The following is a 23162-nucleotide window of genomic DNA, read 5'->3' as shown; positions in this document are numbered from 1 at the left end:
GAGAATTCTGAAAATGCCGCCTTTGGCCCGAGTTAGTGAGAGAGAGAGAAAGAGGGCCACTCACTATACACATGGTAGTGCCGCCGTTGCTGATTTAATTCGCTCGATATATTAAAGCAATAACCCGGCTGCCGCCGCTCGGCGCGCATTTATACACTTCGCCCCGGCTCGTAATTTAATTTACAATTTGTGCTGCGTTGTGAGTGTTATTAGCCGTTTTATTGACAACAAAAACAAGCGCCGGCGATGAAATTTTCATATTACGACTCAGCCATGAAAGGCGGCGGTTTTATGCGTTTTTAGTAAGAAATTAAAACGGCTCTCGGTGATAATGGCGCGCACCTTGCCAGAGCTAAATTATCTCGCGCTTTAAACATGTGCCACCCGCCGCCGCTGTTGCTTTTTCAAATCTCGCCCCGCCGAGAGTCGTAAAGTTGCTGCTTTATTATATTCGCTATTTCATTCTGCCGCCGCGCCCCAGATCCCGCGGACCCGCCGCAGATTTCATTTTATATTTTTATTCAACATTATGGAAAAAGCGCTTTTCGGTTTTTAATTGCACGCCTTTCCCGACAGACGAGCCGCGATAACGCCCGCAGTCACCCTCTGTGTCGCGCCCTAATAGGCTCAAATGAGGGCTCTCAGTATTTTTTTTAAGGCCACGTCATCTTTTATTTTACATGAGAGAGAGAGAGACACGTATAAATTAAGAGTTTTCAAAAATAACGAGGGACGGGATTCGGTGGAAATTGAGTAAATTGGATTCGTCACTCTTTTTAACTTGACCTTCTAACCGTCACATATGGTGTAGGCTTAATAAGCGTCTTAAATTTTGCTTATTGAGTTATGAGATCATTGACAGCTATAAATCATCCAATATTTGAAAAGATAAAATTACTACATTGCTAATAATTAATGTTGTAAAATATTTTTACCTTTATTTATTATTTTTTCCATTTGAATTAATCTATTTTTTAAGAATGTAATTTATTTACTTTATGAAACATTTTAAATTAATGCTTTCATGTATTTAAAACCACTGTAAAGTGTAATAGTCACTACAGGTTACTTTCAATTGGACTCATTACATTGATTAATTAAAAGTTGGTAATTTCTTGTTCTTTCTTTTCCCATATTTAGTGAGAAATTTTTATGTAAAATTCTTCAATTTTTAGCCGTTTTTTTTATATCGAAAAATCTCCCTTTTCTCTGGAAAAGAACCAAAGTTTTATTTAAAGTATTGTAAATTATTTGCAAGTTTGGCATTTTTTTTTTGTGCAATCGATTGCTGCTTCTGAACGGGTGAGTGCATTAAAAACTCGGTCAATATTTGCAAAGCCTTTTGTTGCCGGTGGCGAAAGCAAACATTATTTTACATCTCTCCCGCCACACATGTGCATACCGCATTTATGGAATAAATGTGTAATTCCCTCGCGGCAATGGTTTCAAAAATTTGCTGTCAACGTTCGGAACGCTTTGATAGTAGTGTGACGCTTTGCGGATTTGAATTAAATCGCCCGTGAACAATGTTAAAAGCATACGTAATTCACAGGCAATTCAGTTACGACTGTTGGACTCGATGACCGCAGAACAATTATAATTGATTGTGTAATGAGTGCACCCGTTTCAAAATCAAATAAATCACAGTAATTTGAAGATTTTTATGTCAATTTAATTGTTCCTTCTCCGAAATTATTAATTAAAAAATTAATATTAAGGACTCCTTATTGACATAGTCTAATCAAGTCTTTACAACAATGGTTTGTTATTTTCCCAATAATTGCCCAAAATGGCTTCTATTGTTGCAAAGACTTGATTTGACTATGTCAATAAGGAGTTCTTAACTTATAATATCATTTTTCAATTTAGGTGCAACTTTAACTTGGTTTTCTGACACTGATCTAGAAAATATATACGCGCTTTAAAATAATTGGAAATTGTCAAATGTTAAATATTAGTTAGAAATAACCTCAGTTAAGTAAGAGTTGGAAAAGTCTAGCTTAAAGCTTTTAATAAAATTGTAAAGACACATTGTTTAATTTTATTATCGGAATGAACTTTTACAATATAAATCCTTCTTGATTTTAGCAATAAGATAAGAACTTTTTATTTCAGTGGATTGTTAAACATAAAAATAATATTGAGAATGAAAATTAATGGTGATCGGATGATGATGACGGAATAAATTGGAAATTTCATAAATACATCAATACATGATATAAAAAAAATATAGATTCTTTTTCGCTCTGTTTCTGAATTTTTATTTTTGTTTCTGTTCGAAAATTGATTTGAGGACATAATTTAAAAACAAAAACATGTCACATTGTCTGAAATAAAAAGAATTATTCAATATTCAATAACTTAAAATTCCGCCTTTTACTATTAAATTAAATTAAATTAACTGCACTTAAGAATTTTTATATAAGCTTTTTTAAACTCTTTACTTTTTTAATCCCCCTTTCAAAATTTATTTTGAATTGCTCCACTATTTATTTACCAACTAGGTGTGAATTGAAATCGGGTTAACAACTCAATAAATTTTGCGAGCGATGAGATGATGCATATTCTGCACTAGGGATCATTTCGTCAAGAGTGTGGCATGTGTGTCGTTGAATTATGCGAAGAGTAATAAGTTCGTCACTGCTCAAAGTTGATCTAAAGGTAAAGGCGCGCGTATCTGCAGGTACGGATCTAGTGCCACCGCCATCGTCGTCCTCGTAAATAGCGAGAGAGGGTTATACATTATGGCTTTCGCCAGAGACGACGATAATTCAATATCGAACCGCTTATTCACGTGCTTACACCTCTTGAGCTCGAAAGCAGCAACGTGTAAGAGACACACACACACATAATATTTATAAAGACGAGATGGAGTGAGAGAAGACGGCTTGAATATTAAATACACACACACATAGAGAGAGAGAACTAGAAGTGCTGCTTGGGTATAGAGAGCGAGTGCGTCTTTTGATTCCTGAGCGAGCGCCGCCAAAAAGTCATTTGCCAGAGCAGATTGTACGCGACCTGAATACAAATTGAATTACTTCATTTTGTACTCGGAGAACTATTTACGAAGTAAATTGAATTGAATCATTCATTTGAAAATGAGTGTGGAGTGTTAATTTTTTACATAGCATTTGACATTATATTTATGGGTGGAAATTTCATTAAAATAAATATTAGTAATAATAATCGACCCCATGCTTGACTGTTACTCTGGTTGTTTTAATAATTATTGAATTTTACATCAAAGATTCTTTAATGCACCGTTGTGAATAAATTTTTTTTAAAAAAGTATTTTTTTTTCTAATTTTGACAAATCCACTAAAAATGTTTTTACCATACAGCATAATTGTAATATAATGTTTGAGAACCAAAAAATATTTAAAATTGTGAAATTAAAATTTTTGGCTTTTATTATAAAATAAAATAATAACTATATTTTACAAGTTATATAAATTATATTGTTTTAACTTTTAATTTAAGGAAACTATTTTTTAAATATTTCAACAAATTCCCGTTTTTAATTAAATATTTAATTTTTTTCCTCTTCTCCACAAATTAAACACGGTGTTTAAAATTAAATCTGTTCTTCCCTGATGATTGTTATTTGATTCAGTAATTATTTTGTAGAATAAAACTACCTGTTTTTTTTTTACCAAACAATGAACGACTCGAAGAAAACCCATCAAGGAAATTCCGAATTTCATTATATACTCAAATTCCATGAATCATCACCCGATTGAGAAATTTGAGTAAATTCTTCTAAAAGAAAAAAAAAATAATATTTTAAAACCAAGACAAGAATTTTCACCTTTGATCAGCCCATCATGCCTTCCCCTCTCTTCATCAAAAGTCCGCTAAAAATTAAGCACACAACGTTTTACAATTTCTTGCATAGAATAACCTGGAAGGCTGAAAAAAGATAAAAAAATTTACCTCTTTGAATTGATTAGATGGAAAAACCCTTTGTAATAAAAATTAATTAGAAAATAAGTAAATATGCAGTTTCTTCTTCATCGCTTGTACAACTCAAACTTGCAAGATTGAATTTTATCTCCTCCAAAATTAACACAAAAATAAAGAATTCGAGTTTTCTGTTTCAACCACCCATGTCAAAATTAGAGAATTTTTCCCTTTGCGGAAACTCGCGAAGTAGGACAGATGACGTGCGGCCTGGGGTGACGAATTGCTTCTTGAGCGCGTCGCGACGAAAGTGGTTGAAACAAATGAAATGCCCCTTGAGTGTTAATAGAGACGTTGGTTGGCGTTGGAGTGTGTGTAGAACTCTTTTTATCAGCGCGCTGCATCACAATGAGCTGTAATTGGTGCTGCTTCTTTAATATGCCGCCGTCACCCCAGAGCTATTAAATGACGAGCTCACTTAAAACACTTGGACGGGGGGTTGAGAAAAACAGCAGCCGCCCGTGGGACCTTCCCATAGTGTTTAATCCTCCGGCGCGCGAGATAAGAATGAGCCTGAAAAGAGCGAGGCTGCTCAATATTTGAACAACCGCAGAAACAGACGCGCTCATCATCTCGATCGTCTCTCTCACGCCACCGGCTGCTGACACCCCACGCAGGGTGCACACATCTTCCTTTGAGGCGCAACCGCTCAAAATCGATGGAGGGACGAAAAGATTTATAAAATATAACGATTAAGAAATCAATGAAAGCAAAATTTATATACACAAAAAATATCTTATTCCTTTTTTTTCATAATGTGTTTTTTTAAAGCGCAAAAGCAAGTTTTTTTAATAAATGACTTTTTATTCAGTTTCCATATTGAGAATAAAAAATAAACGAATATAAATATTTTTTAAATCGTGGACAATATGATAAGATTAGGTTAACGCGCTAGTTTTTAAGTATAAAAAATAGATTACAACTTAAGTTATAAATGTATTGATGTAATTTTGTTAAAGCTTACATTTATTTTCAATTTATTTTATTTCTTTTATTCATTTTTAATCATTATGGTAGTTCTGTGTAATTGTTTGATAATTGTATTTATGAAAGTTATTTTTATTTTATTTAAATTTAATTTGACTTTCTCAAACGCCAATACAAACTTTTTATAATTAATTAATTCCAATTCTTCTACAAAAATAAATTTGAGTGGAACTCCACAAATGAATGATGGAAACACTATGCACTAATCACTACCTCTTTACCAGTTTGGTTAATTATTCATTTTTTTTAAACCAGATTCAATGAGGTCCTATAATTAACAAAAGTAATTAAAGTAAGAACTTCTTGCAAATAAATTATTGCTTTTAGCAACGAGCTCTATTGCATTTTAATTTTAGTCCATTTGCAAATTTAGGCCAAGCGTTTGTGCCTTTTCGACTTGAAATTTATTGAGATCCCGGCGGCAGTTAGTTTGTCAGGCGCTGATCCAAATCCCCAGACGTGCAAATGGACAAGTTGAGTGCTGTCCAGAGATGCTCCTGGGGGGCGTTCGGGACCTGTAAGTGCACTGGCTGCTGTTGTGTTATCTCGTAGTTAGCCTCTTGTAATTTGAATAATGCACTGCCGGGCGATAATCCTCTTAAGTCCGCAGGGACCACTTTTGCTACTCTTGCGTATTATTATTTTTAATCTGGCGCGCTCTCTGCTCCCAACTGTCATAATATTGACTCCTTGGGGGCCGAAAGCGTTTTTATCTGTGGAATTAAACGCAAAAAAGTAGAAATAAATAACGAATATCCTTATAATGAACATTTTTTAGGATTAAGCATACATAGAAAATGAATTAAATAAGGAAATTTCATACTTTTTTTAGTGGGTCAGCATTCAAAATATTTGAAATTCATTTCATTCAAAATTTATATGAATATAAAATGAATTATAGGTGTATTTTTAGTATTTTTCGATTTTTTTTTTTTGGTGTTTGAAAGTAGTTTATCTTTCCTTGTAATTTCTTTTTACACTCTCCTTCTGGCGATTTCAAAATAAGTGACGAATAAGCGAATGAAGCAAATTAAGTGATTTTTTGCTTGGAAATTTTTTGCATGAGGCTATCATCAAGTTAAATTTTTAATTAGCCACAATCTAATTTTTCTAAAAATATTTATTAGAGGTGAAATTTTGTATTTCAAGTGAAAAATCTTGAGTGAAATTAGTTTATTATTTAACATTTTCTTAATTAAGTAGGTGAATTTATTTTATTGAATGCATAAAACCTCAATTTGAATATTAATTGTAAGGAATATTTTGGTTTGATTAGTTACATTTTATTTAATTACAAACAAACTGGTCAACAATTATCCTATCACAATTCGTAAAAAAATTAATTAGTTCAAATAGTGATGTAATTTTATTTCCTGTGTTGCCTATTTATCACAATTTTATTCTGAATAGGAAATATTGCTTGATATTAAAAATTCCGCAGATTCATTTACGCACAAAATGCAAACGGCGTTTAGCGCAAATGCACAAATCCAAAGTGCCGAATCGCAATTAAAAGCGCAGAGGGCAGCCGAGCGATAAATAGCGACTTCTTGGCGTGTTTGCCGCAGAACTGCGCTGCAGAATTGCGAGGAATGCGAATTGCACCGAGCACCCCATCAGCCCAGTGAAAATGTAATTGGCGGGGGAGGACGCCAGGGTAATAGTGCAGCGCGCACAATTCGGACGTGCAATTCAATTCCGCCGCAAACTTGCTGCCTGCTGATTAAATGTGGCGTGAAATGAGCGCTGAAAAAGTGCGAGGCCCGGCTCGGCCTCTTTTCCCTGCAAATTTAGCACTTTTCTAGTCAGAAGAGAGAGAAATTTTGCATAACCACAATGGCAGCTCAAAGTGGAACTAGAATATTTGCTGAGAGTAAAAGTTTATTTAAAGGCTTTTAAAAGGAAAGAAAATTATCAACACAAGTTGGAACATTCTTTGTTATCAAAATTTTTGCTTAATAATATGAGCATTTCAAATTTGATTCATAACCTGTCTCAATCAAACACCCAATTAAAATGAACAGTGTGCTTGTGGTAGAAATTTTTATTTATTTATGTGAAATTAATTGATATTTGATCACTTCTTTTTTTTTAACACAATATTAGTGCACAAAAATGTGGTTTAATTTATTTCAAAGCCAGTTCAATATCAAATTGAAAAAGATTATACAATCAATTGTTCAGCAGTTAAAAATTATAATGAGCCTGTCGTACTGATAATTTTTAATGGATTGTTATTCTTGTGTTGTGTGCTGCACTTTTGAAACAATAACAATAACCCATCATTTTTATTGGAAAAAGCCTTTTGTTGTGGTTTCTCATCACAATATAGGTTTTTGTTTTATATTATTAAACACTGCATAGCTCATTTTATTAATTTCTTTTAAACCAATCTGCTTAATTATAGTTAAAATCTTAAATACATAAAAAAAACTTGTAAATAATATTGTAGCTAAATTTTTATCAAAATTAAAATTCACTCTTCACTCTTTATTTAATATTTTAATTCACATTTATAAATTTTTTTATAATTTTTTGTACACTTTTATGATATTTAAAGCTTATTTTTAGGTTAATATGTTGATTCAAGAAATAAAATTTGACTATTAAAAGTATTATAAATAAATAAACAAGGAGAATGAGTAGATAGTTATCAAGAAGAAAAAGTAGAAATTTTCATTTGTTGCAGACCTCATTGCTGCATATGAGACTTTTGATTGTGTAAAAATTAATTATATAATAATTATATGAAGATAATAAACTGGCATAATTTAATATTTAAAAAAATATTCTTTGTTAATTAAAGTACAAGATTTTTTTACCAGTACTAATTTGCAAGGCAGTCAATTAGTATTAAAAAGTTTCAAATTTATTATTATGCAGAAGTTCGATTCCATAATCAGCAGTTAAAACAGAAAAAATTTAATTGTCAAAGTGTGATTGGAAAAGTAGAGCAATTTATCAAACGAGTGCTTAATGAAGGGTGCAATTTGAGCAAAAGTGGCAAACTGCCGCCATTGTTCTGCCTTTTTATTTGTTATTTTGCATTCATACCCAATTGACGCTGCATCTCTGTTTCTCGCAAACGACGCGAGAGAGAAATTCGCGCTCGGAGCATTTTTGCTCCTCTGAAGAAAGAAAGAAAGGATTGTGAGCGAATGAATGGGAATGAGAATAAGAAGAGGCAGCGGCGCAGAAGTGCAGAGAAATAAAATTTAAGCACAAGAGAGCGCATTATGGTGGCTGCCGGCTGGCTCGGCGGCGAGAATGCACAAAACGAAACGAAATGGAAACAGAGAAGAAGACGCGGCGGCGGCGGCAAAAGTATCGATGTGCTCATTAGAACGTCACCCGGGGCGCCGGAAAATAAAGGAGCACGCCCGTGTGTATTATTATTATTTGTCTCTGCTCGCCATTTTTCCGCGCACACATTTGTTATCGCATCATCCACGAACGGTCCATGAATGCGCGCAAAGTTGGCTCTGCCGCCGCCGCTATCATTCCGTGTGCACACGAGTTATAATTCAGAGCTGAACAAATACGGTAGGTCCGCCTCGGCGATAAACAAAAAGCCCCTCGCACATGCATGCAAAGGTGGGTGGCGCGGCCCACTTTGCCGCCGACGCCGCTTTTTAATTCCATTCCGGCAAAAAGGCGGATGAATTTTGCATGCAAATGTTGTTGACGAGAAGCAATGTTCAGTCAAGATGCATTCGGACCGAAATGTTTGGTGGAAAATATTAGGCTTGAAAATTGTGTTTTTGTTGATTTATTTACTTAATTTAAATTAAAAGATGCGAAACAGTACGAAATTTTCATATTAACGACACAAAATTGCTTAAATTAAATTAAATTATAATTATATTATAAATGGTTCTTATTCAATTAACAGTAATTACTGGTTTATTAATTCTTATGTTTTCCTCTGAAATTAATTTTATCACCATTAATTTGATCTAATAATTTTGCAAGTAAGCTACAATTAGATTATTCAGAACAGAAGACTAAAAAAAAGCACAAATATCAGAGCATTTTTAACTGAAATTAAATTTTTTGCACATTTTTCATCTGCAATCTAGGCTGCTTTTGATCAAGAATGCATTCTAACCACGCAAGGCTTTTTGCTAACAACACGTGCATGTGATTGAGTTGCGTCTGGTTTTAGAATTTTCCTTCCTTTGTCTGATACGTGGCGCAGTTTGCTGATGCGCTTCATTGGAAGTGCATTCATTTTGCAAAAGCAAAATATTTTTCAAACGCACTCACTGCACCGATGAAAGCAGGAGTTATTGTTACTGCAAGGTAATATGTTATCAACGTTTCTGATGAAGCAGATTAAAAACACTGCACAGTTTTTATCGGGAAGTAGAAATACGAGTTTTATGTTTAGTTTTCATTTCTGTGAAATGCTTAGAAAAAGCGGCACATTGTTTCGTGAGTTTTCACGCCATGGGCTTTACTTAGGTGATTGAAACACACTCTGCGGGATTGTTATGCAGGCAAACTTATCAAACAGTAGCAACAGAAAATGACACTTTGGTTACCTAAATATTAAATAATTATGTGAAAATTTTAAAATTTGTTTCACCTGAAATAAATGTAAGAAATTATTAAAAGAAAATTAATATTTTCTTTTATAATAGTTTAAATTAAATTTATACTGTCCCATTAGTATAGATTAATTTTTGTCTCAATTTTAAATTAAATTTGTATCGTGAATTGCATAAAATTAATTTTTTTTTGGTTTTAAATTGAAGAAGTTCAACGAAATTTATTTGCTGTAAAAATTTCTTAATTTTTCACTTTATTTGAGAGACCGAATAATATCATTTTCATTTTGTTTTGTAATTTTTCAGTTCAAAACAATTATGTATAATAAATTCAACAAATTTTTCTTTTATAGTTTTTCGAGTTCATCGCTCTTTTACGTCAGGGCGGTCGTTTGATTTCAATCCTCGCGCCGCAGTGGAGAGCATCATTTGGAATAAATGTGGTATATGAAAGACATTTGTCGGTCTTAAGGAAGGGAAAATATTAGAAAAGAAGAGGGTAATCCTGGCAAGCTGGAGGAACACACACAGGGCGACGGCGAGGCAATAAAGTGCGCAGAGTGTTCGAGACAGCGCAGCAGTGCGTTTTCGGTCCGCCGGGTTTATTAGGCCTCGGGATCCGTCGTCCTCAGGATGTGCCTCGCTGCCGTGTGGATTACTCGTGCGCGCGCGGCTTATTTTATTATACACTGGCAGCGGAATCCTTTAAGTTCCCCCTCGCGCGGCGCTCGCCAAATCCTGTTTTCTAATTTGGCCGGCGAATAACTTATTGCAGCGCCGGCGATCGTAACTAACTTTTTAATTCGAGAAAGACAGAAAGACAGTCGACGAAACGCGCGTCAGCCCTTTTGCCTCCTGCTTATTGCGTTGCCTAACAAATTGGACGCAATCATGCAAGGCCTCAATTAATATTTCCACGATCCTTTGCGTGGATTTCAAAAAAGGCACGGGAAACCACCATTTCCCTCAAATTGACAAGAAACTTTTGTTGGTATAGAACTTTTTATACAATTACACCATCTTTAAAATTATGTAATTAAAGACAGGCTATCTCAGTATAATATTATTAATGATACTAAATTGAAAATAATAATTTTAATAAAAAATATGGATTTTTCAAAACTCCAAGAAAGCAATTCAAAAGGCAGCTACTTTTTTCATACTTTTTAATTGATAGTTGGCCCAATATGGAGCTTTATAATCAACTTTAAAAATTTTAATTTTCTTTCCCATTTATCCAGGAAAACTAAACAAACAAAAAATAATTGTTATTTTTTTTAGTTCAAGAACATTTAAAAATATTTTATAATTAAAAAGTTATTCTCCATTAGAGGAGTTAATAATTTTAAATTAATCTTTGTCATTTGAGATCAACAAAATTATGAAAATTGTCCATGGTTTCGACAATTTTGAACAATGATAAAAATGTATTTTACTTCAATTTTTTAACATTATATATTTTCTTTTTTTTTGCATAAGATATCTCATGTTTGAAACTTGATGAGTATTAATTATGTTACCAATTTTCCCTACCAAAATTTAAATGGAACAAAATGCAAATAACTGAAAATTTAAATTGAACATTGGGATTGTGGTTAGTTTGTTCTGGGACAAAAATTGGCGACCATACGTATATTTGAAGTTAAACACATTTTTGGTAACCCAGTTGGCCTCCCTTTCAGGCTGCGCCTCTCGTTTATTTCCATAATCCCGCTCGTATTGCTAATTCCATTAGAAGAGAAAGAGGGCAGAAGAAAGGAAGGCACCGCAAACCTCGCGAAATCCTTTTTTCCGACTGAAGAGAAGTTAGTTCATGCGCTAAACAATCTTGCCGGCCGACAAGACTTGCGTTTTAAGCGGCCGCAAACTTACTTTTATCAAAGCGCCCAAGACTTTTATATTGTTCGGGTCAATTCCCAAACTTCCGGCTAAGTAAGTGAGTTGCCGCGAAAATAATGCGCGTCAAGAAGTGCATTTGTTTTCGATTGTCAAGTGCTGGGTTCGTGCAATCAACAATAGAGAGCGGCCGGGCCTTTGTTCGCGTGCGAAACAACAAAGTTGCCGGAATAGTTTCGTCGCATTCCGCAAACTATTCTCAAGCTATGCATTATATAATCCGGCTGCAAAAAGTAGCAACCGCTAAGTGCGACATTAATTAGCCAAAGAGATTGGCCGCCGCACACAATTGCTCGAGTGGCCCTCGGGCTTTCTCTCAAGAACAATTCTGCAAAGACATATATTAAACCCCAGTACCGTCCACGACTGATGCTGCAAGTGCTTAATTAATAAGAGACAAGTTTCATCTTGAAAAAAACAGAAGTTTTATAGACGAAAATTTAAAGCGGAAAAATATTTAAATTGATTATAAAACACTGTCCAGAGCTATTAATTCAAATCTTTCCATCTATTTGCTACTGCGGAAAATATGAGCGAAACAAAAAATCTCGGCTTGCGTCAAGTAAAATTTAGTCTTAAGGCTGCTCTTTCTTTTCATTTTAAAGCAAATATTTTAGATATTGAACTGCTTTGAGCAATGATTTGGTTATTTTCTTATTTTTTGATCAATTGACGGATCTGTGGAAAATATGAGCGAAACAAAAAAATCTCAGCTTGCGTTGCGTAAAATTACTTTATTAAGGCTGCTCTTTCATTTCATTTTAAAGCTATTTTTCTAGATATAAAAGTGCTTTGAGCAATGATATGAATATTTTCTCAGTTTTAAATAAATTGATCAATCTGCGCAAAATCCGCAAAATATGAGCGGAACAAAAAATCTCAGCTTTCGTCGAGAAAAAATAAGTCTTAATGCTACTCTTTCAATTTATTTTAAAGCAATTTTTTAGATATTGAAGTGCTTCGAGCAATGATTTTTTTTATTAGCTCAATTCTCAATTAATTGACGGATATAGAATACACTCTAGGAACGTAAATTTCAAGATCGAAAATTTAATTTTTTTTCCTGCTTCGTCTCTTCTGTTCTCTTCTATAACCACTATCCTATAAAATGAGCTTACTTTTTATTTTTATAACTGATAAAACTTCCGTAAGCTCTTTGAGCATTTCAATTTCTCACTAATTAATTGGAACAAATTTGCATTGTTCACAAGCGTTCTGATCGGGCTATGCTTTTCTTGTACGCAATCATATAAAGCTCAAACAACAATCAAATCGAGTTTCATTTCAAACAAGTACTAATCTTGCCCTTATGAATTGAAACTTAAGATTTAAACAATTAAAATTTACAGCCTCGGGGAATAAATTTGTGCGGTCTGGCCAGCTGTGAGGAATTGCAACGTTTCGTCAGCTGCATGGCCTTTTCTCCTTGCGGCGACCCCGCGGCCCTCGTTTTCCAACTCAAGCCGAGCACACACATTAATTTCGCTTAATGGAGATGGCGACTGGTGATGCATGACATTAATTCGCGATAAGAAACAATTTACTGCGGCATTACAAGCCACTCCGTGCACAGAGAGTCTTACTTACTTACTTAGTGCTCGTCTCTGCTTCTCTCTCGGTGTTCCGCCTTTTTATTATTTGTCGTCTGCAGCTCCTCTTTTTCTCCTTCCGTCGCAAAGCTTTTGTTTTCCCGCGGGTGCGTTTTGCGGTGAAGGATCTCTTTGTATCTTTTTTCGACTCCTCGCCAGAATGCCTTTGAGAAATTTTTCAAACGACAGCAGAGAGTGGCCGCACCGCAGTCTAAACAAACGCACACAGTCTGCCTGCTCGTCTCTCTCAAAATCAGAATTGCAAATGTTCCTGCCCACTTGAGAGAGGAATTTTTTTATAATAATTGAAGAATCCTTCTGCATTTAAAATTTTACCATTTGCATGAACCATTTTACAATTGGAGAGTAGAAAATAACTCGATTTTTACAGCTAAAGAAATTTGCAGAGAGGAAATGAATTAAATTTAATTTTAAAACTCATTATTTTTACTTTCTCTTATTTGAGATTCGACAAACTAGTTAAATTTTGCTTTGAAATAGCAATTTAATGAAAGTTAAACCAAATATTAATATTTTAAAGATTTCCAGGCGTTTCATTCTCAATTTTGAAAGACGCCTTACTTTTTTTTATTAATATAAGATAATATTTAAAAACCAGATTCACTATTTAAAAATTTAATTAAGGCTTACATTTACTTTGCTAATTTTTCTGCCGAACTAGTCAATTTATTCTATAAAAATGTCAAAAATATAAATTATATGATTAATTATATTTGAATAAATTCAAACCGGGTGAACCTTGTTTATTCCTGTATTTTAAGTCAACTCAAATTCCCAAAAAAATCTTCATAAAAAAAGATTTCCTAGAATAATTGTCTTAAATTGCTTCTATTACTTAAAATTAGCAAACTTCAGAAAAATATATCTTAAATATTTGATGTATCACCGAGAGCAAGATAATTTGAGAGGTTTGCACCTTCCGGCCATTGCCAGACAGATTGATCCAGCGCCATCGATTTCACATCCGGTCCGGTGTGCATGGCCCATTGTGCCGAGCAACGCATACGTTGTCCGAATGTGCACTGGGGATGGAGGGAGGGTCAGCCTCGGTTGCACATGACGGGCTTAGCTGCATATAATTCACATAATGCAGAATTGGCCGTGTCATCATCAGGATAATGGATGGCGTGCGGCGGCGTGGATTTCCTTTTGCTGCATCAACCACAGAGAGCGCCGGCATATCGGAGAGACCAAAGTTTTTAATGAGGCTCGGCTGCTGCTGCTGTTGCTAACAATAAGAACAAAAAAATCTTTGCTCGCTGTTGTTGTATCGCACGGCACAGAGAATGGCTGGATGGAGTTTTGGTCAGTCAGGAGGTCATTAGAGGAGAGCGACACAATAAGGCGCATTGTGCGCCACCGGATTCAGTTAAACTTGGTCTTGGACGGATAATTGGCTGCCCACCAAAGCGCACAAGAATCCCGCCACGTCCTGTCTGCCGCCCTGCAAACCCTGCAGCAATTAAAATTGGCTCTCGAATCCGGTGCCCTTTTGCTCGTAATGCCAACCGGATCGCCATCTTCGCCCCAATTAAGACATCGACGACAATGATAGGGAAGGAAAAAGGGTGAACCGGTGCCGACTAATGAACCGGCCCGAAACTTTTGTGGCCGGGCTTAATCTCTGTTTACGTTTATTCTTCTGGTTTTTTCAGCAAACATTCTGAAGGGAGCAAAGAACTGAATTTATGTATTTTATACTAACGAGATTGAAATGCAAATGTACGGAAAAACTACTTTTTGCATTTTTGATTATGCTGAAGAGGAGGTTTTAAAAAAACACAGTTTTCTCCAGATTTGCAAAAAGTGGAAAGGAATTAAATTATCAAGAAATATTTGGAAACTTTTCATTTATTTTGTTTTCAAAATGGAATTAACAAGTTCTTACTCTCAATATATATGTGTATAACAAGTCTTCTATTATTTAATTTTTAATAGCCAAACTCAATATAAAAATCAGTATCAAACAATAAAAAGTTGTAACATAAATAGCCTCATAACTGCATTTCGAGAGTCTGCGAGGGCAATTTTCAAGTCTCCTTGTACAATCAAATTGACCTGGCAAGATTTATTTATTAATTTTTGTCAAATCAACACAAAATTAAATTTTAGCTAATAACATAATACTATAATTTATTAAAAAATGAAGCTAACAAGTAATAAAAAAAAAATTAAAATTATTAAATGCTAAAAATCAATAAATGTTTCTTTCTGTTTTTAATGCAATAATAATTTAAAAATGTTTAATTTATTTTAATAACTAAATGTTATTTTTTTTTTATTTAAGAATTGTTTTTTTTCTAGTTATGATCATGCACTGGCTTAATAATTATTTTTCAGTAAATTATTATGTGCAATAGGTACTTTTTTATAATTACCATCTTTTTCCTGTTCCACCTAAATTTATTAACTTTCATGCATTATTTTACCTAGATCAAAAACTACAAAATCTGTTGAAGATTATCTATCACCCTTTTGATCGAGTTTATATTTTAAATTATTTCAAGTTAATAGCTGCGAACATTAATTAGCATAAATGAAAAAAAATGGATTTTTCCACCAAAAAGACATTTATGTAATTATAAAATAAACAACGGTTAACTTTCGAAAATTTCCTCTTCAGAAAAAATATAAAGAGGTGAAATTCCTCCAGAACAATAATATGATTTACGACCGCGTCCTTTCCCCGTTTGTACAAAAAGTTTAGTGCCGTGTCGTAAAAAGAAAAATAAATACACGTAATAATATACCAGCATGTTCACCATCAAATCTACATCACGCATGACCGCATGAAAATAAATGTAATTGGCAAGATATATTTGGTGGGCGCCCCCGTCCGTCGCCAAAAGCAGATAATTTCATTACGCGCCAAGGGTGGCCATCGGAAGAGAGAAAAACGCGCGCGCCAGCAGTCGGCAGACACCCCCCTGCAGACCCCGACCCCGGCGTCGTTATTATTATTATATGGGGTGCTGAGTCACCACCTTAAGACAACCGCAGCTGTTGCCGTGTTTCACGTCGCTTGCACCTTTTGTGAAAACGGCCAGACGATGGTTTTAGGGAGACCTTCTTCTTCCCTTCTTCCTCCTCTTTATTCAATAATAACACTCGGATTTGTGGAGGAATTTCACCAGCCAGGGGTGGAAAAAGCAAAAGTAATTTTTCCTTGTTAAACACAGACGGGCCCCCCAAGGGAGGGAGAGAGAGAAGAATTAGACACGTCCGAAAACAACCCCCGGAAAGGTCACGTTACTTTTTTTTTCGAATTTCTCCTGATTTGCATGGTGGGTAATGCATGCTGGTGAGAGTGGAGGTTTTATAGGCCTGTGAACGTTCTCCAGGGGCCTGACAGTCGTGTCTCGGCAAGGGACGCGTAAACTGATTCTCAGTGGAATGCAATTCGCACGTCCGCCGCTTGTTTTTGTTACAAGTGTGGCTCGGGAAAAGCGTTTTGCGTAGATATTCAGAGTTTCATTTTGGGAATTCGAATAAGTGGCACGGGTGCGCGTTTAGAATTTTGATTCGAACACACCAGCTGCAGAAACGTGTTGCATCGTGGGGGTGCATTTATACCGCTATGCAACTTATTTTAATTTGCCAATAATTTGATCGTTGTAACTCATTTTTTAGTCTTTTATTTTAATTCGCTCAAAATTTCCATTTTAAAAATAAACGTTTATTTATTGTAAAAATAGATTAAATACATTTTCAAAAACTTTTTTAAAACTTTTGTTTCAAAATAATTTTTCATAAATAATAATTTTGAATAAAAAAACATAGCAAAATTTGATATAATTTTAATTATTAAAAAAAAAAACGACCGATTGGATTGACTATGGAACCTTTCATTTCCAGCAATTTAAAATTCTTCAATAGCAGACATTCATTTTTAAACCATGCATAAGCTGAGAGGAAGTTTCTAGCTCTAATTTCTATTGTATTATCAACCTCAGATAGTTTAAAATTCATCAAATTGAGGCTTACAGTTGGTCTATTTTAATCTTTGAAATTTTAATATTCACTATATTCACCATACAATTTTAATGCTAATAGGCTGCAACTTAAGTATTCTGGCTTTGAAATTCACATCAAAGCCACTTTCCGTATGAAGTACTTCCAAGAATTAAAATTTAGTATTAATTTCCTAGGTTGCAATTGTCCATTGAAAAATTTTTATATGGTTTTCCGCAGAAATTGTCACACGGATATCTTTTTAACTGGGAGAACGAAGTCAAGATAATAGCGCCATTATGTATCTCTATTTTGATTTGTATGTATTGATAAAAAAAAAATTAGAATCTAGTGAATAAGATTATTTTATTAGTTCCAAATTCTAAGTTTATGTTTTATGCGCAGATTTTAAATTTATAATTCAAATGACTTTTGATGTACGTAATAATGTTTGCTTTATAACTTGAGCTTAATACAAGTTTACGATGTACAATAGTCGTGATATTCATTCCATTATGTAAATGAATGAGTATTTGGCGCGAGCTTTAAAATCATAACCGCGGCTCTCTGTTAAGTCAAACGACGCGATGACGCGAATAAATTTGTAACGTCATTACAATATCGCAGTGCCCGCCGTTCTAATTCTTATCGCTCGGCGAACAGACTATGGTGTTTCGTTTGCCAGCCTGCAGATTTGCGCTCGTATTCGCGACAATGATTTAGCACTCGCGGCATATGTGTATAACAACTGCATGTGTGCGTGTATCAGCAGAAGCAGCAGCAGCGAAATGCACGGCCGTATTAATGTAGGCGGCGCGCGAGATTAATTCCTAGACGGCAAGTTAAATCATCTTAGGCGCCGCCCGCCTAACCACAAAGCCACTCTCGCCGACTCAATGCTGCGAATTTCGATTCAATTAGCAGCTCTCTCGGCATACCTGTCTGTGTGCACAATCCAAAACAAAGGGACGACTCTTTGACGGTTCCCATGAAGATTAAATGCCACTGTGCGGGAGCAGTTTTGATTGATACAAAGTGGGGATTACACAACGTTTTTTTCTTGAGACAAAACTATATAGATGTGGCAAAAATAAGTGACCCACTTGTTGGAAATATACTGAGAACTTAAATATTCATTAAGAGGTCAAATTTTTAGGTTTAGAAACACCTAAAATTAACAATTTTGAATTCAAACATTTCCCACATAATCGTTTATTTGCATAAAATTCACTCATTTCACAACTTTTTCACCTGAATGAATTAAAAAAAAAAACTTGGTTGACAAAAATCATTTAACCATTTTTTTTTCTCTATTTTAGATGAAATTTTTCAATATTTTCAAGAGGTAAAAAATTAAATCCTGTTAAAAAAGTGGAGTGTTTTCAAGAATATCAACTGTGAATTTTGAAGTTCACTCTCATTAATTGAAAATAAAATTAAATTATGACCAAGAATCAATTAATTTTATACCTCAACATTGGGATTTATTTTTATAAGGCCAGCCATATTTGTTCCATCAAAACGATGTAAAATACAACCAAGACGTTAAAAGTTCCCATACCGGGAGTCGAACCCGGGCCGCCTGGGTGAAAGCCAGGAATCCTAACCGCTAGACCATATGGGACTGAGTTCAAATATAATTTTTTATCAATCTAGTCTAGTTGTTTTTCAAAGACTTGCAACTGGCACATCAAGTAAAATTAAAATTTATCATTATTTCACCTGAACTTACAAAAAAGAGACATATTTATATTTTACTTTTTTATTTTTTAAATGAACGGACCTCTCCAGTTTTAATTTTTACTCCTGAAATTGAAGTAAACAATATCATGTCTAAATTTGACATTGCACAAGAAATTTCTCACAGGTTGAGAAAGGGGTTCATCGACCTTAACTGACAAAAACATTTTTTTGATACGAGTGTCTCGATCTAATTTTCAAGATGCAATAACTTGTTTATTTAGCCAAATTTGGTGACTTGCAATTAGCAACATAGACTGATGTCACTCAAGGTTCATTTTTTGCAGATAAAGGGTGATTCTTTAATTTAATTATGTCTCATTGGGAGTGATATTTATACAAGTCACATGAATAATAATTACTTTGGAATAAAAAAAAATGAGAACCATTACTAAATAAGCAAACTGCATTTTATTTAACAAGGTATTAAAAAATAAAAATGAAAATTTTGAGGAGAGTCGTTGAAGAGAGCCAGATTTTGCATTGGTGTTCATGAAGCAGACAGTCGTAACTTTTGAGAAGTTGGGAAGCGAGAGACGAAAATATAAGTGTGTCTGGCGCGGGCGGGCGGCAAAAGTAGCGCATTAATTTTGCTACACATGCAGCAACCATGAGGCGCAGCGAGCGCCGGCTGAGCTGATAAATAATGAAACTGGGGGGCTGCTCGGAGGAGTGTTTTTGTTTTGGCAGGCAAAGGAGAAATGGTGGTGCCGCTGGAGTTAGGGGTGCAACTTGTCGCTGGGGCGGCTCTTCGTTCTCATTGAAAGGGCACAGCTGCCGCAAATTGGCATCTCCTGACAGTGATGGAGGATCCGCCTGTAAACACCAAAGCGCCGCGCGTCCACTTCATCTTTTCTCCGCCGCTCTCCATTCAATATTGCACCCAGTGACAAATAATAGACAAACAAGATGCATTGCCGTTTCTGCACCGCCGCGAGCCACCACCACTTTTCAAAATTCGCACCCTTCCCGACCCCCGCACTGCGTCAGACCACCGCTTTTAATTGCATTTATGGTCAGGTGCATCCGACAAAGTGTCAATATCTTTCAAAGGGGTACCAACACCTCTGGCATATATTGGAAATTTTAATTAATTTTCAACCCCAAAAGTTAGAAATTACGTTAACAGATGATCAGCTTTGAATTTATAGATTTTTACTCATTACTGTTTTGATGAATTTCTTAAAAATATGTTAAAAATGAAAAATAAAATAATATTTTTTTGAAGAAGTTGACACTCGAGGAGATGATCAAGGAAATGAAGCGATCGGGCTTAACTCAACTTAATTATCTGACATTTAAGGGTCAAAAAATTTAGAAAAAGTTTAATTAATATATTTCTGAAAAATTTGGTTATCTAAAATAGGAAAAATACTGCAAGCTGATGCAAAAACTTTAATAATTATGATTGATTTTTTTTTTTATAATACGACTCCTGCAATTTATCTTTGATCTAATTGATTATGTTATGAGTCAGACCAGCTCATTGTGAGACTGTTACGGAAGCATATTTTCTGCATGAAGAAGGTGATTTTTACGACAATGGGCAAGGAGCTAAAATCACTAATTCTTTAATTTTCAATTGAAACAGACCAAATGAAAGACTTTTTAGACGTTCTCAAGGGAAAAATGAAATTGTCATGCAATAATTTTAATTAATATTTGTGACTTTTTACAATATTGTTTTAAGTTAACAATTCAATGATATGTAAAAAATTAACTGTTTTTATCAAAGCGACTGACGAGACTTTCAGCAAAACGAAAATATTTTTTAACTTGTGAATTTAATGCGATTTTCCGTTTTAAAATTAAAATTAATTTGGAATCATAGATCGGATCATTGATAAATTAGTACTTTCATAAGTAGCCAATACATATAATAATATAAAATTAAATTAGTTTAAAAACGTTTACTACTATTTTTATTGAACAAAAATTTTAATTTTATCACTTTTTTTAAATTTTTATTTTTATTTTTATTTAAATCATTATTATTTAGTTAATTTTTCTTAAAATAATTCTACTACAAAATTTTCAACTTTCGATTTATAATTTATTTACATTATTCTATGTATAAATTTCAGTTAAAAAAAAATATATATGGAAATATTTGTGGTTATCATCATCATCACTCAATTTATTGGTTAGAATTAGAAATAGAACTGAAGCAGTCTTACACATGATGTTGATAATTTCATTGATAAATATAAAATAAAATCTAATAATTTATGATCTTGGCAAGTCCGACTGTCACAAAATCTTAAACTGTTTTTGACAGAACTCTCTTTGAATTTAAAAATACCTTTTATTTTATTTTATTTTTGTCTGATTGCAGATGTGATCGCCAGCAGCAAAAATGCCGCCTCATACTAGAAGTCGGATTCTTCTTGTGTTTTGCCTGTCCCTGATGCCGCTAGTCAAAGGTGAGTAATTCGATTCAATTTCTCTTAACCAGCGCTGGCTTCCCTTTTTTTTTTATTAAATATAAATCAAGCCTTGACCCGGGGAAAATAATGAAAAGCCGCTGAATTTATGTAGCGCGCGCGATTATGGCAGTGCAACAAATGGCTCGACTCAACCCTTTCTTTTTAAACCCATCCGATAATTTGTCCGGAGTGTGTGTTTCGTTCGCCGCCAGCCAGCTGCGCTCGCAGATATTGGCCAGCGGCCAGTCAAGCGATCGCTCCTTAACAAGAAATAAAGAGAGGCGGCCATGCTTTCCTGCCCGTCTGGAAATAATAATAAAATCCCGGCGCGTGGAAAAATGTGCTCTTTGCTACATTGCGTCTGACAACACCAGGGCGATTAAATACAAACTGCACAAGATGCTGGGTGCTTCGACAAAAGAGTACAACCTTGTTTATGACAAAGCAGTGTTGTTGGCCAATGCACTTGCCGAGATTTATCTCACTTGGTATATATTTTTCTTTCCATTTAGCAAAATACGATAAAATGTAAACGAAATTTTTGCCAGTTTGGATTTAAATAAGCATTGTATTAAATTTTTTTAGCATGGAATTTTACTTAAATTAAAAATATAAATTTATAAATGAAAAACCTTGAAACCGAACATAAAAAAATTAAAAACTTTAGCACCTTTTTTAATACAGCGATTTTATTGGATTTTATGCTTTTCAAATTTCATTAATTAATTCATTGTGAATGTAAATGTAATTCTTGAATGAAGTCACAAGCAATCATAATTTTAGAATAGAAAGGGGCCCTGAAGGAGATATTTTTTTTTATAATTTGTTTATAAATTGAATAATTCCTCATTTGTCTCCTAATTTATATTATTTTAGTTATCATTATTATAAATAACGTTTATTTGCTTTATTTAGTACATTTTTAATTTTTTTTGTCAGGCCAAGAGAAAGCATATTACCGGCCTGTGCCCTTATTTGAGCTTGCGGAAGATTTCTTTCTGAATTGTTTTACTATAGAATTTAAACATTTTTTCATACTTTTTGTGTTGCATTTTTCAACATTTTCATTACGCATATTATTATTTTATCACTTGTTCATGGTTTTAATTGTGGAACTTCTTTAATTTTAAAAGAAAAATTATATAAAATTCATATTAATTTAAATTTATTATATTTTTCTATTTAAAAGTCACCAAATCAAGTATTAAATCCTACACAATCTCTTTGATTTTGCCAGGAGGGAGGGACCTCATAAAAAACCACCGACAATTTTTCACTCGGAAAATCAGGCTATTGAGGCGTGCTGAAAAACAATTTTGGTCCACCTCGAACGTTCGATGGAGCGTCCGCGCGAATTAATTTTTGGCCAATCGATCGGGCGCTCACACATACGGACATATATATCGGAGCAAAACCAGCGCGGGGAAAAAAGGTGCCGGGCCTGATTGTCGGACACATTAATGCAACATCTGGTGCAGCGGTTGGCGCTGGAAATTTTGCGGCGGCCGGCGAGTTTCGTGTGATACGCGATGCAAATAATAAAAAATCAATGCACGCCACATGCCATCAGCACTGGCGTGTGAGTGTGTGTCATTTTCAGATACAACCGCCGCCGCCGCCACCGATATCAAACGCGACGCCTTTGAAATTCAAAATAGCTGCATCTCTCGTCAAAATCCGTCGACAAAAGAAGCCTCGAGAGGTGCAAGTCGGCTTTAAAGCCAAAGAGAGTGCGACACATTGCGATCATTTGCACTCTGCCGACGACGGAAAGCGGATTTCTCATTTCAAGACGGAGGCTTTGTTTCCTCAAGTTTCTCAAATATGAAGCATATTACTTATTGATCTGCCAAATTCCAATATTTTGAAGATTAAGGACAGTTTGATGTTACAGATTAATTTGTTAAAACGCAAGAAATCAATGAGCATTTTTATTAAATAAGATTTCATATTGAATTATTTTTGAATTGGATTAATATTTTTTTTGATTCAATAATATTTGTTGAGAAAAAAATTAACGATCGAAATAAACACGCGCA

General features: G+C 34.4%; 1 protein-coding gene and 1 non-coding gene across 3 annotated transcripts in view; one reads left to right on the top strand and one right to left on the bottom strand.

Moving 5' to 3' along the window:
- Nucleotides 1–23162, top strand: part of LOC132193431 (lachesin-like) — a 109070-nt gene that overhangs the window by 43622 nt on the left and 42286 nt on the right. For both annotated transcript variants that reach the window (XM_059614091.1, XM_059614090.1), the window contains exon 2: nucleotides 21033–21120. In XM_059614091.1, coding sequence (XP_059470074.1) covers nucleotides 21054–21120 — 67 coding nt within the window. In that variant the 5' untranslated portion in view covers nucleotides 21033–21053. The remainder of the gene's footprint in view (nucleotides 1–21032; nucleotides 21121–23162) is intronic.
- Trnae-uuc (transfer RNA glutamic acid (anticodon UUC)) lies at nucleotides 18510–18581 on the bottom strand. The gene has a single exon. It is a non-coding gene; the product is annotated as a tRNA-Glu (tRNA).

Source organism: Neocloeon triangulifer, unplaced genomic scaffold, assembly GCF_031216515.1.
Source record: "Neocloeon triangulifer isolate White Clay Creek 2 clone unplaced genomic scaffold, ASM3121651v1 ptg000004l, whole genome shotgun sequence".
Lineage (NCBI taxonomy): Eukaryota > Metazoa > Arthropoda > Insecta > Ephemeroptera > Baetidae > Neocloeon > Neocloeon triangulifer.
The sequence above is the reverse complement of the archived record's forward strand: the minus strand, read 5'-3'. Positions and strand labels throughout refer to the sequence as shown.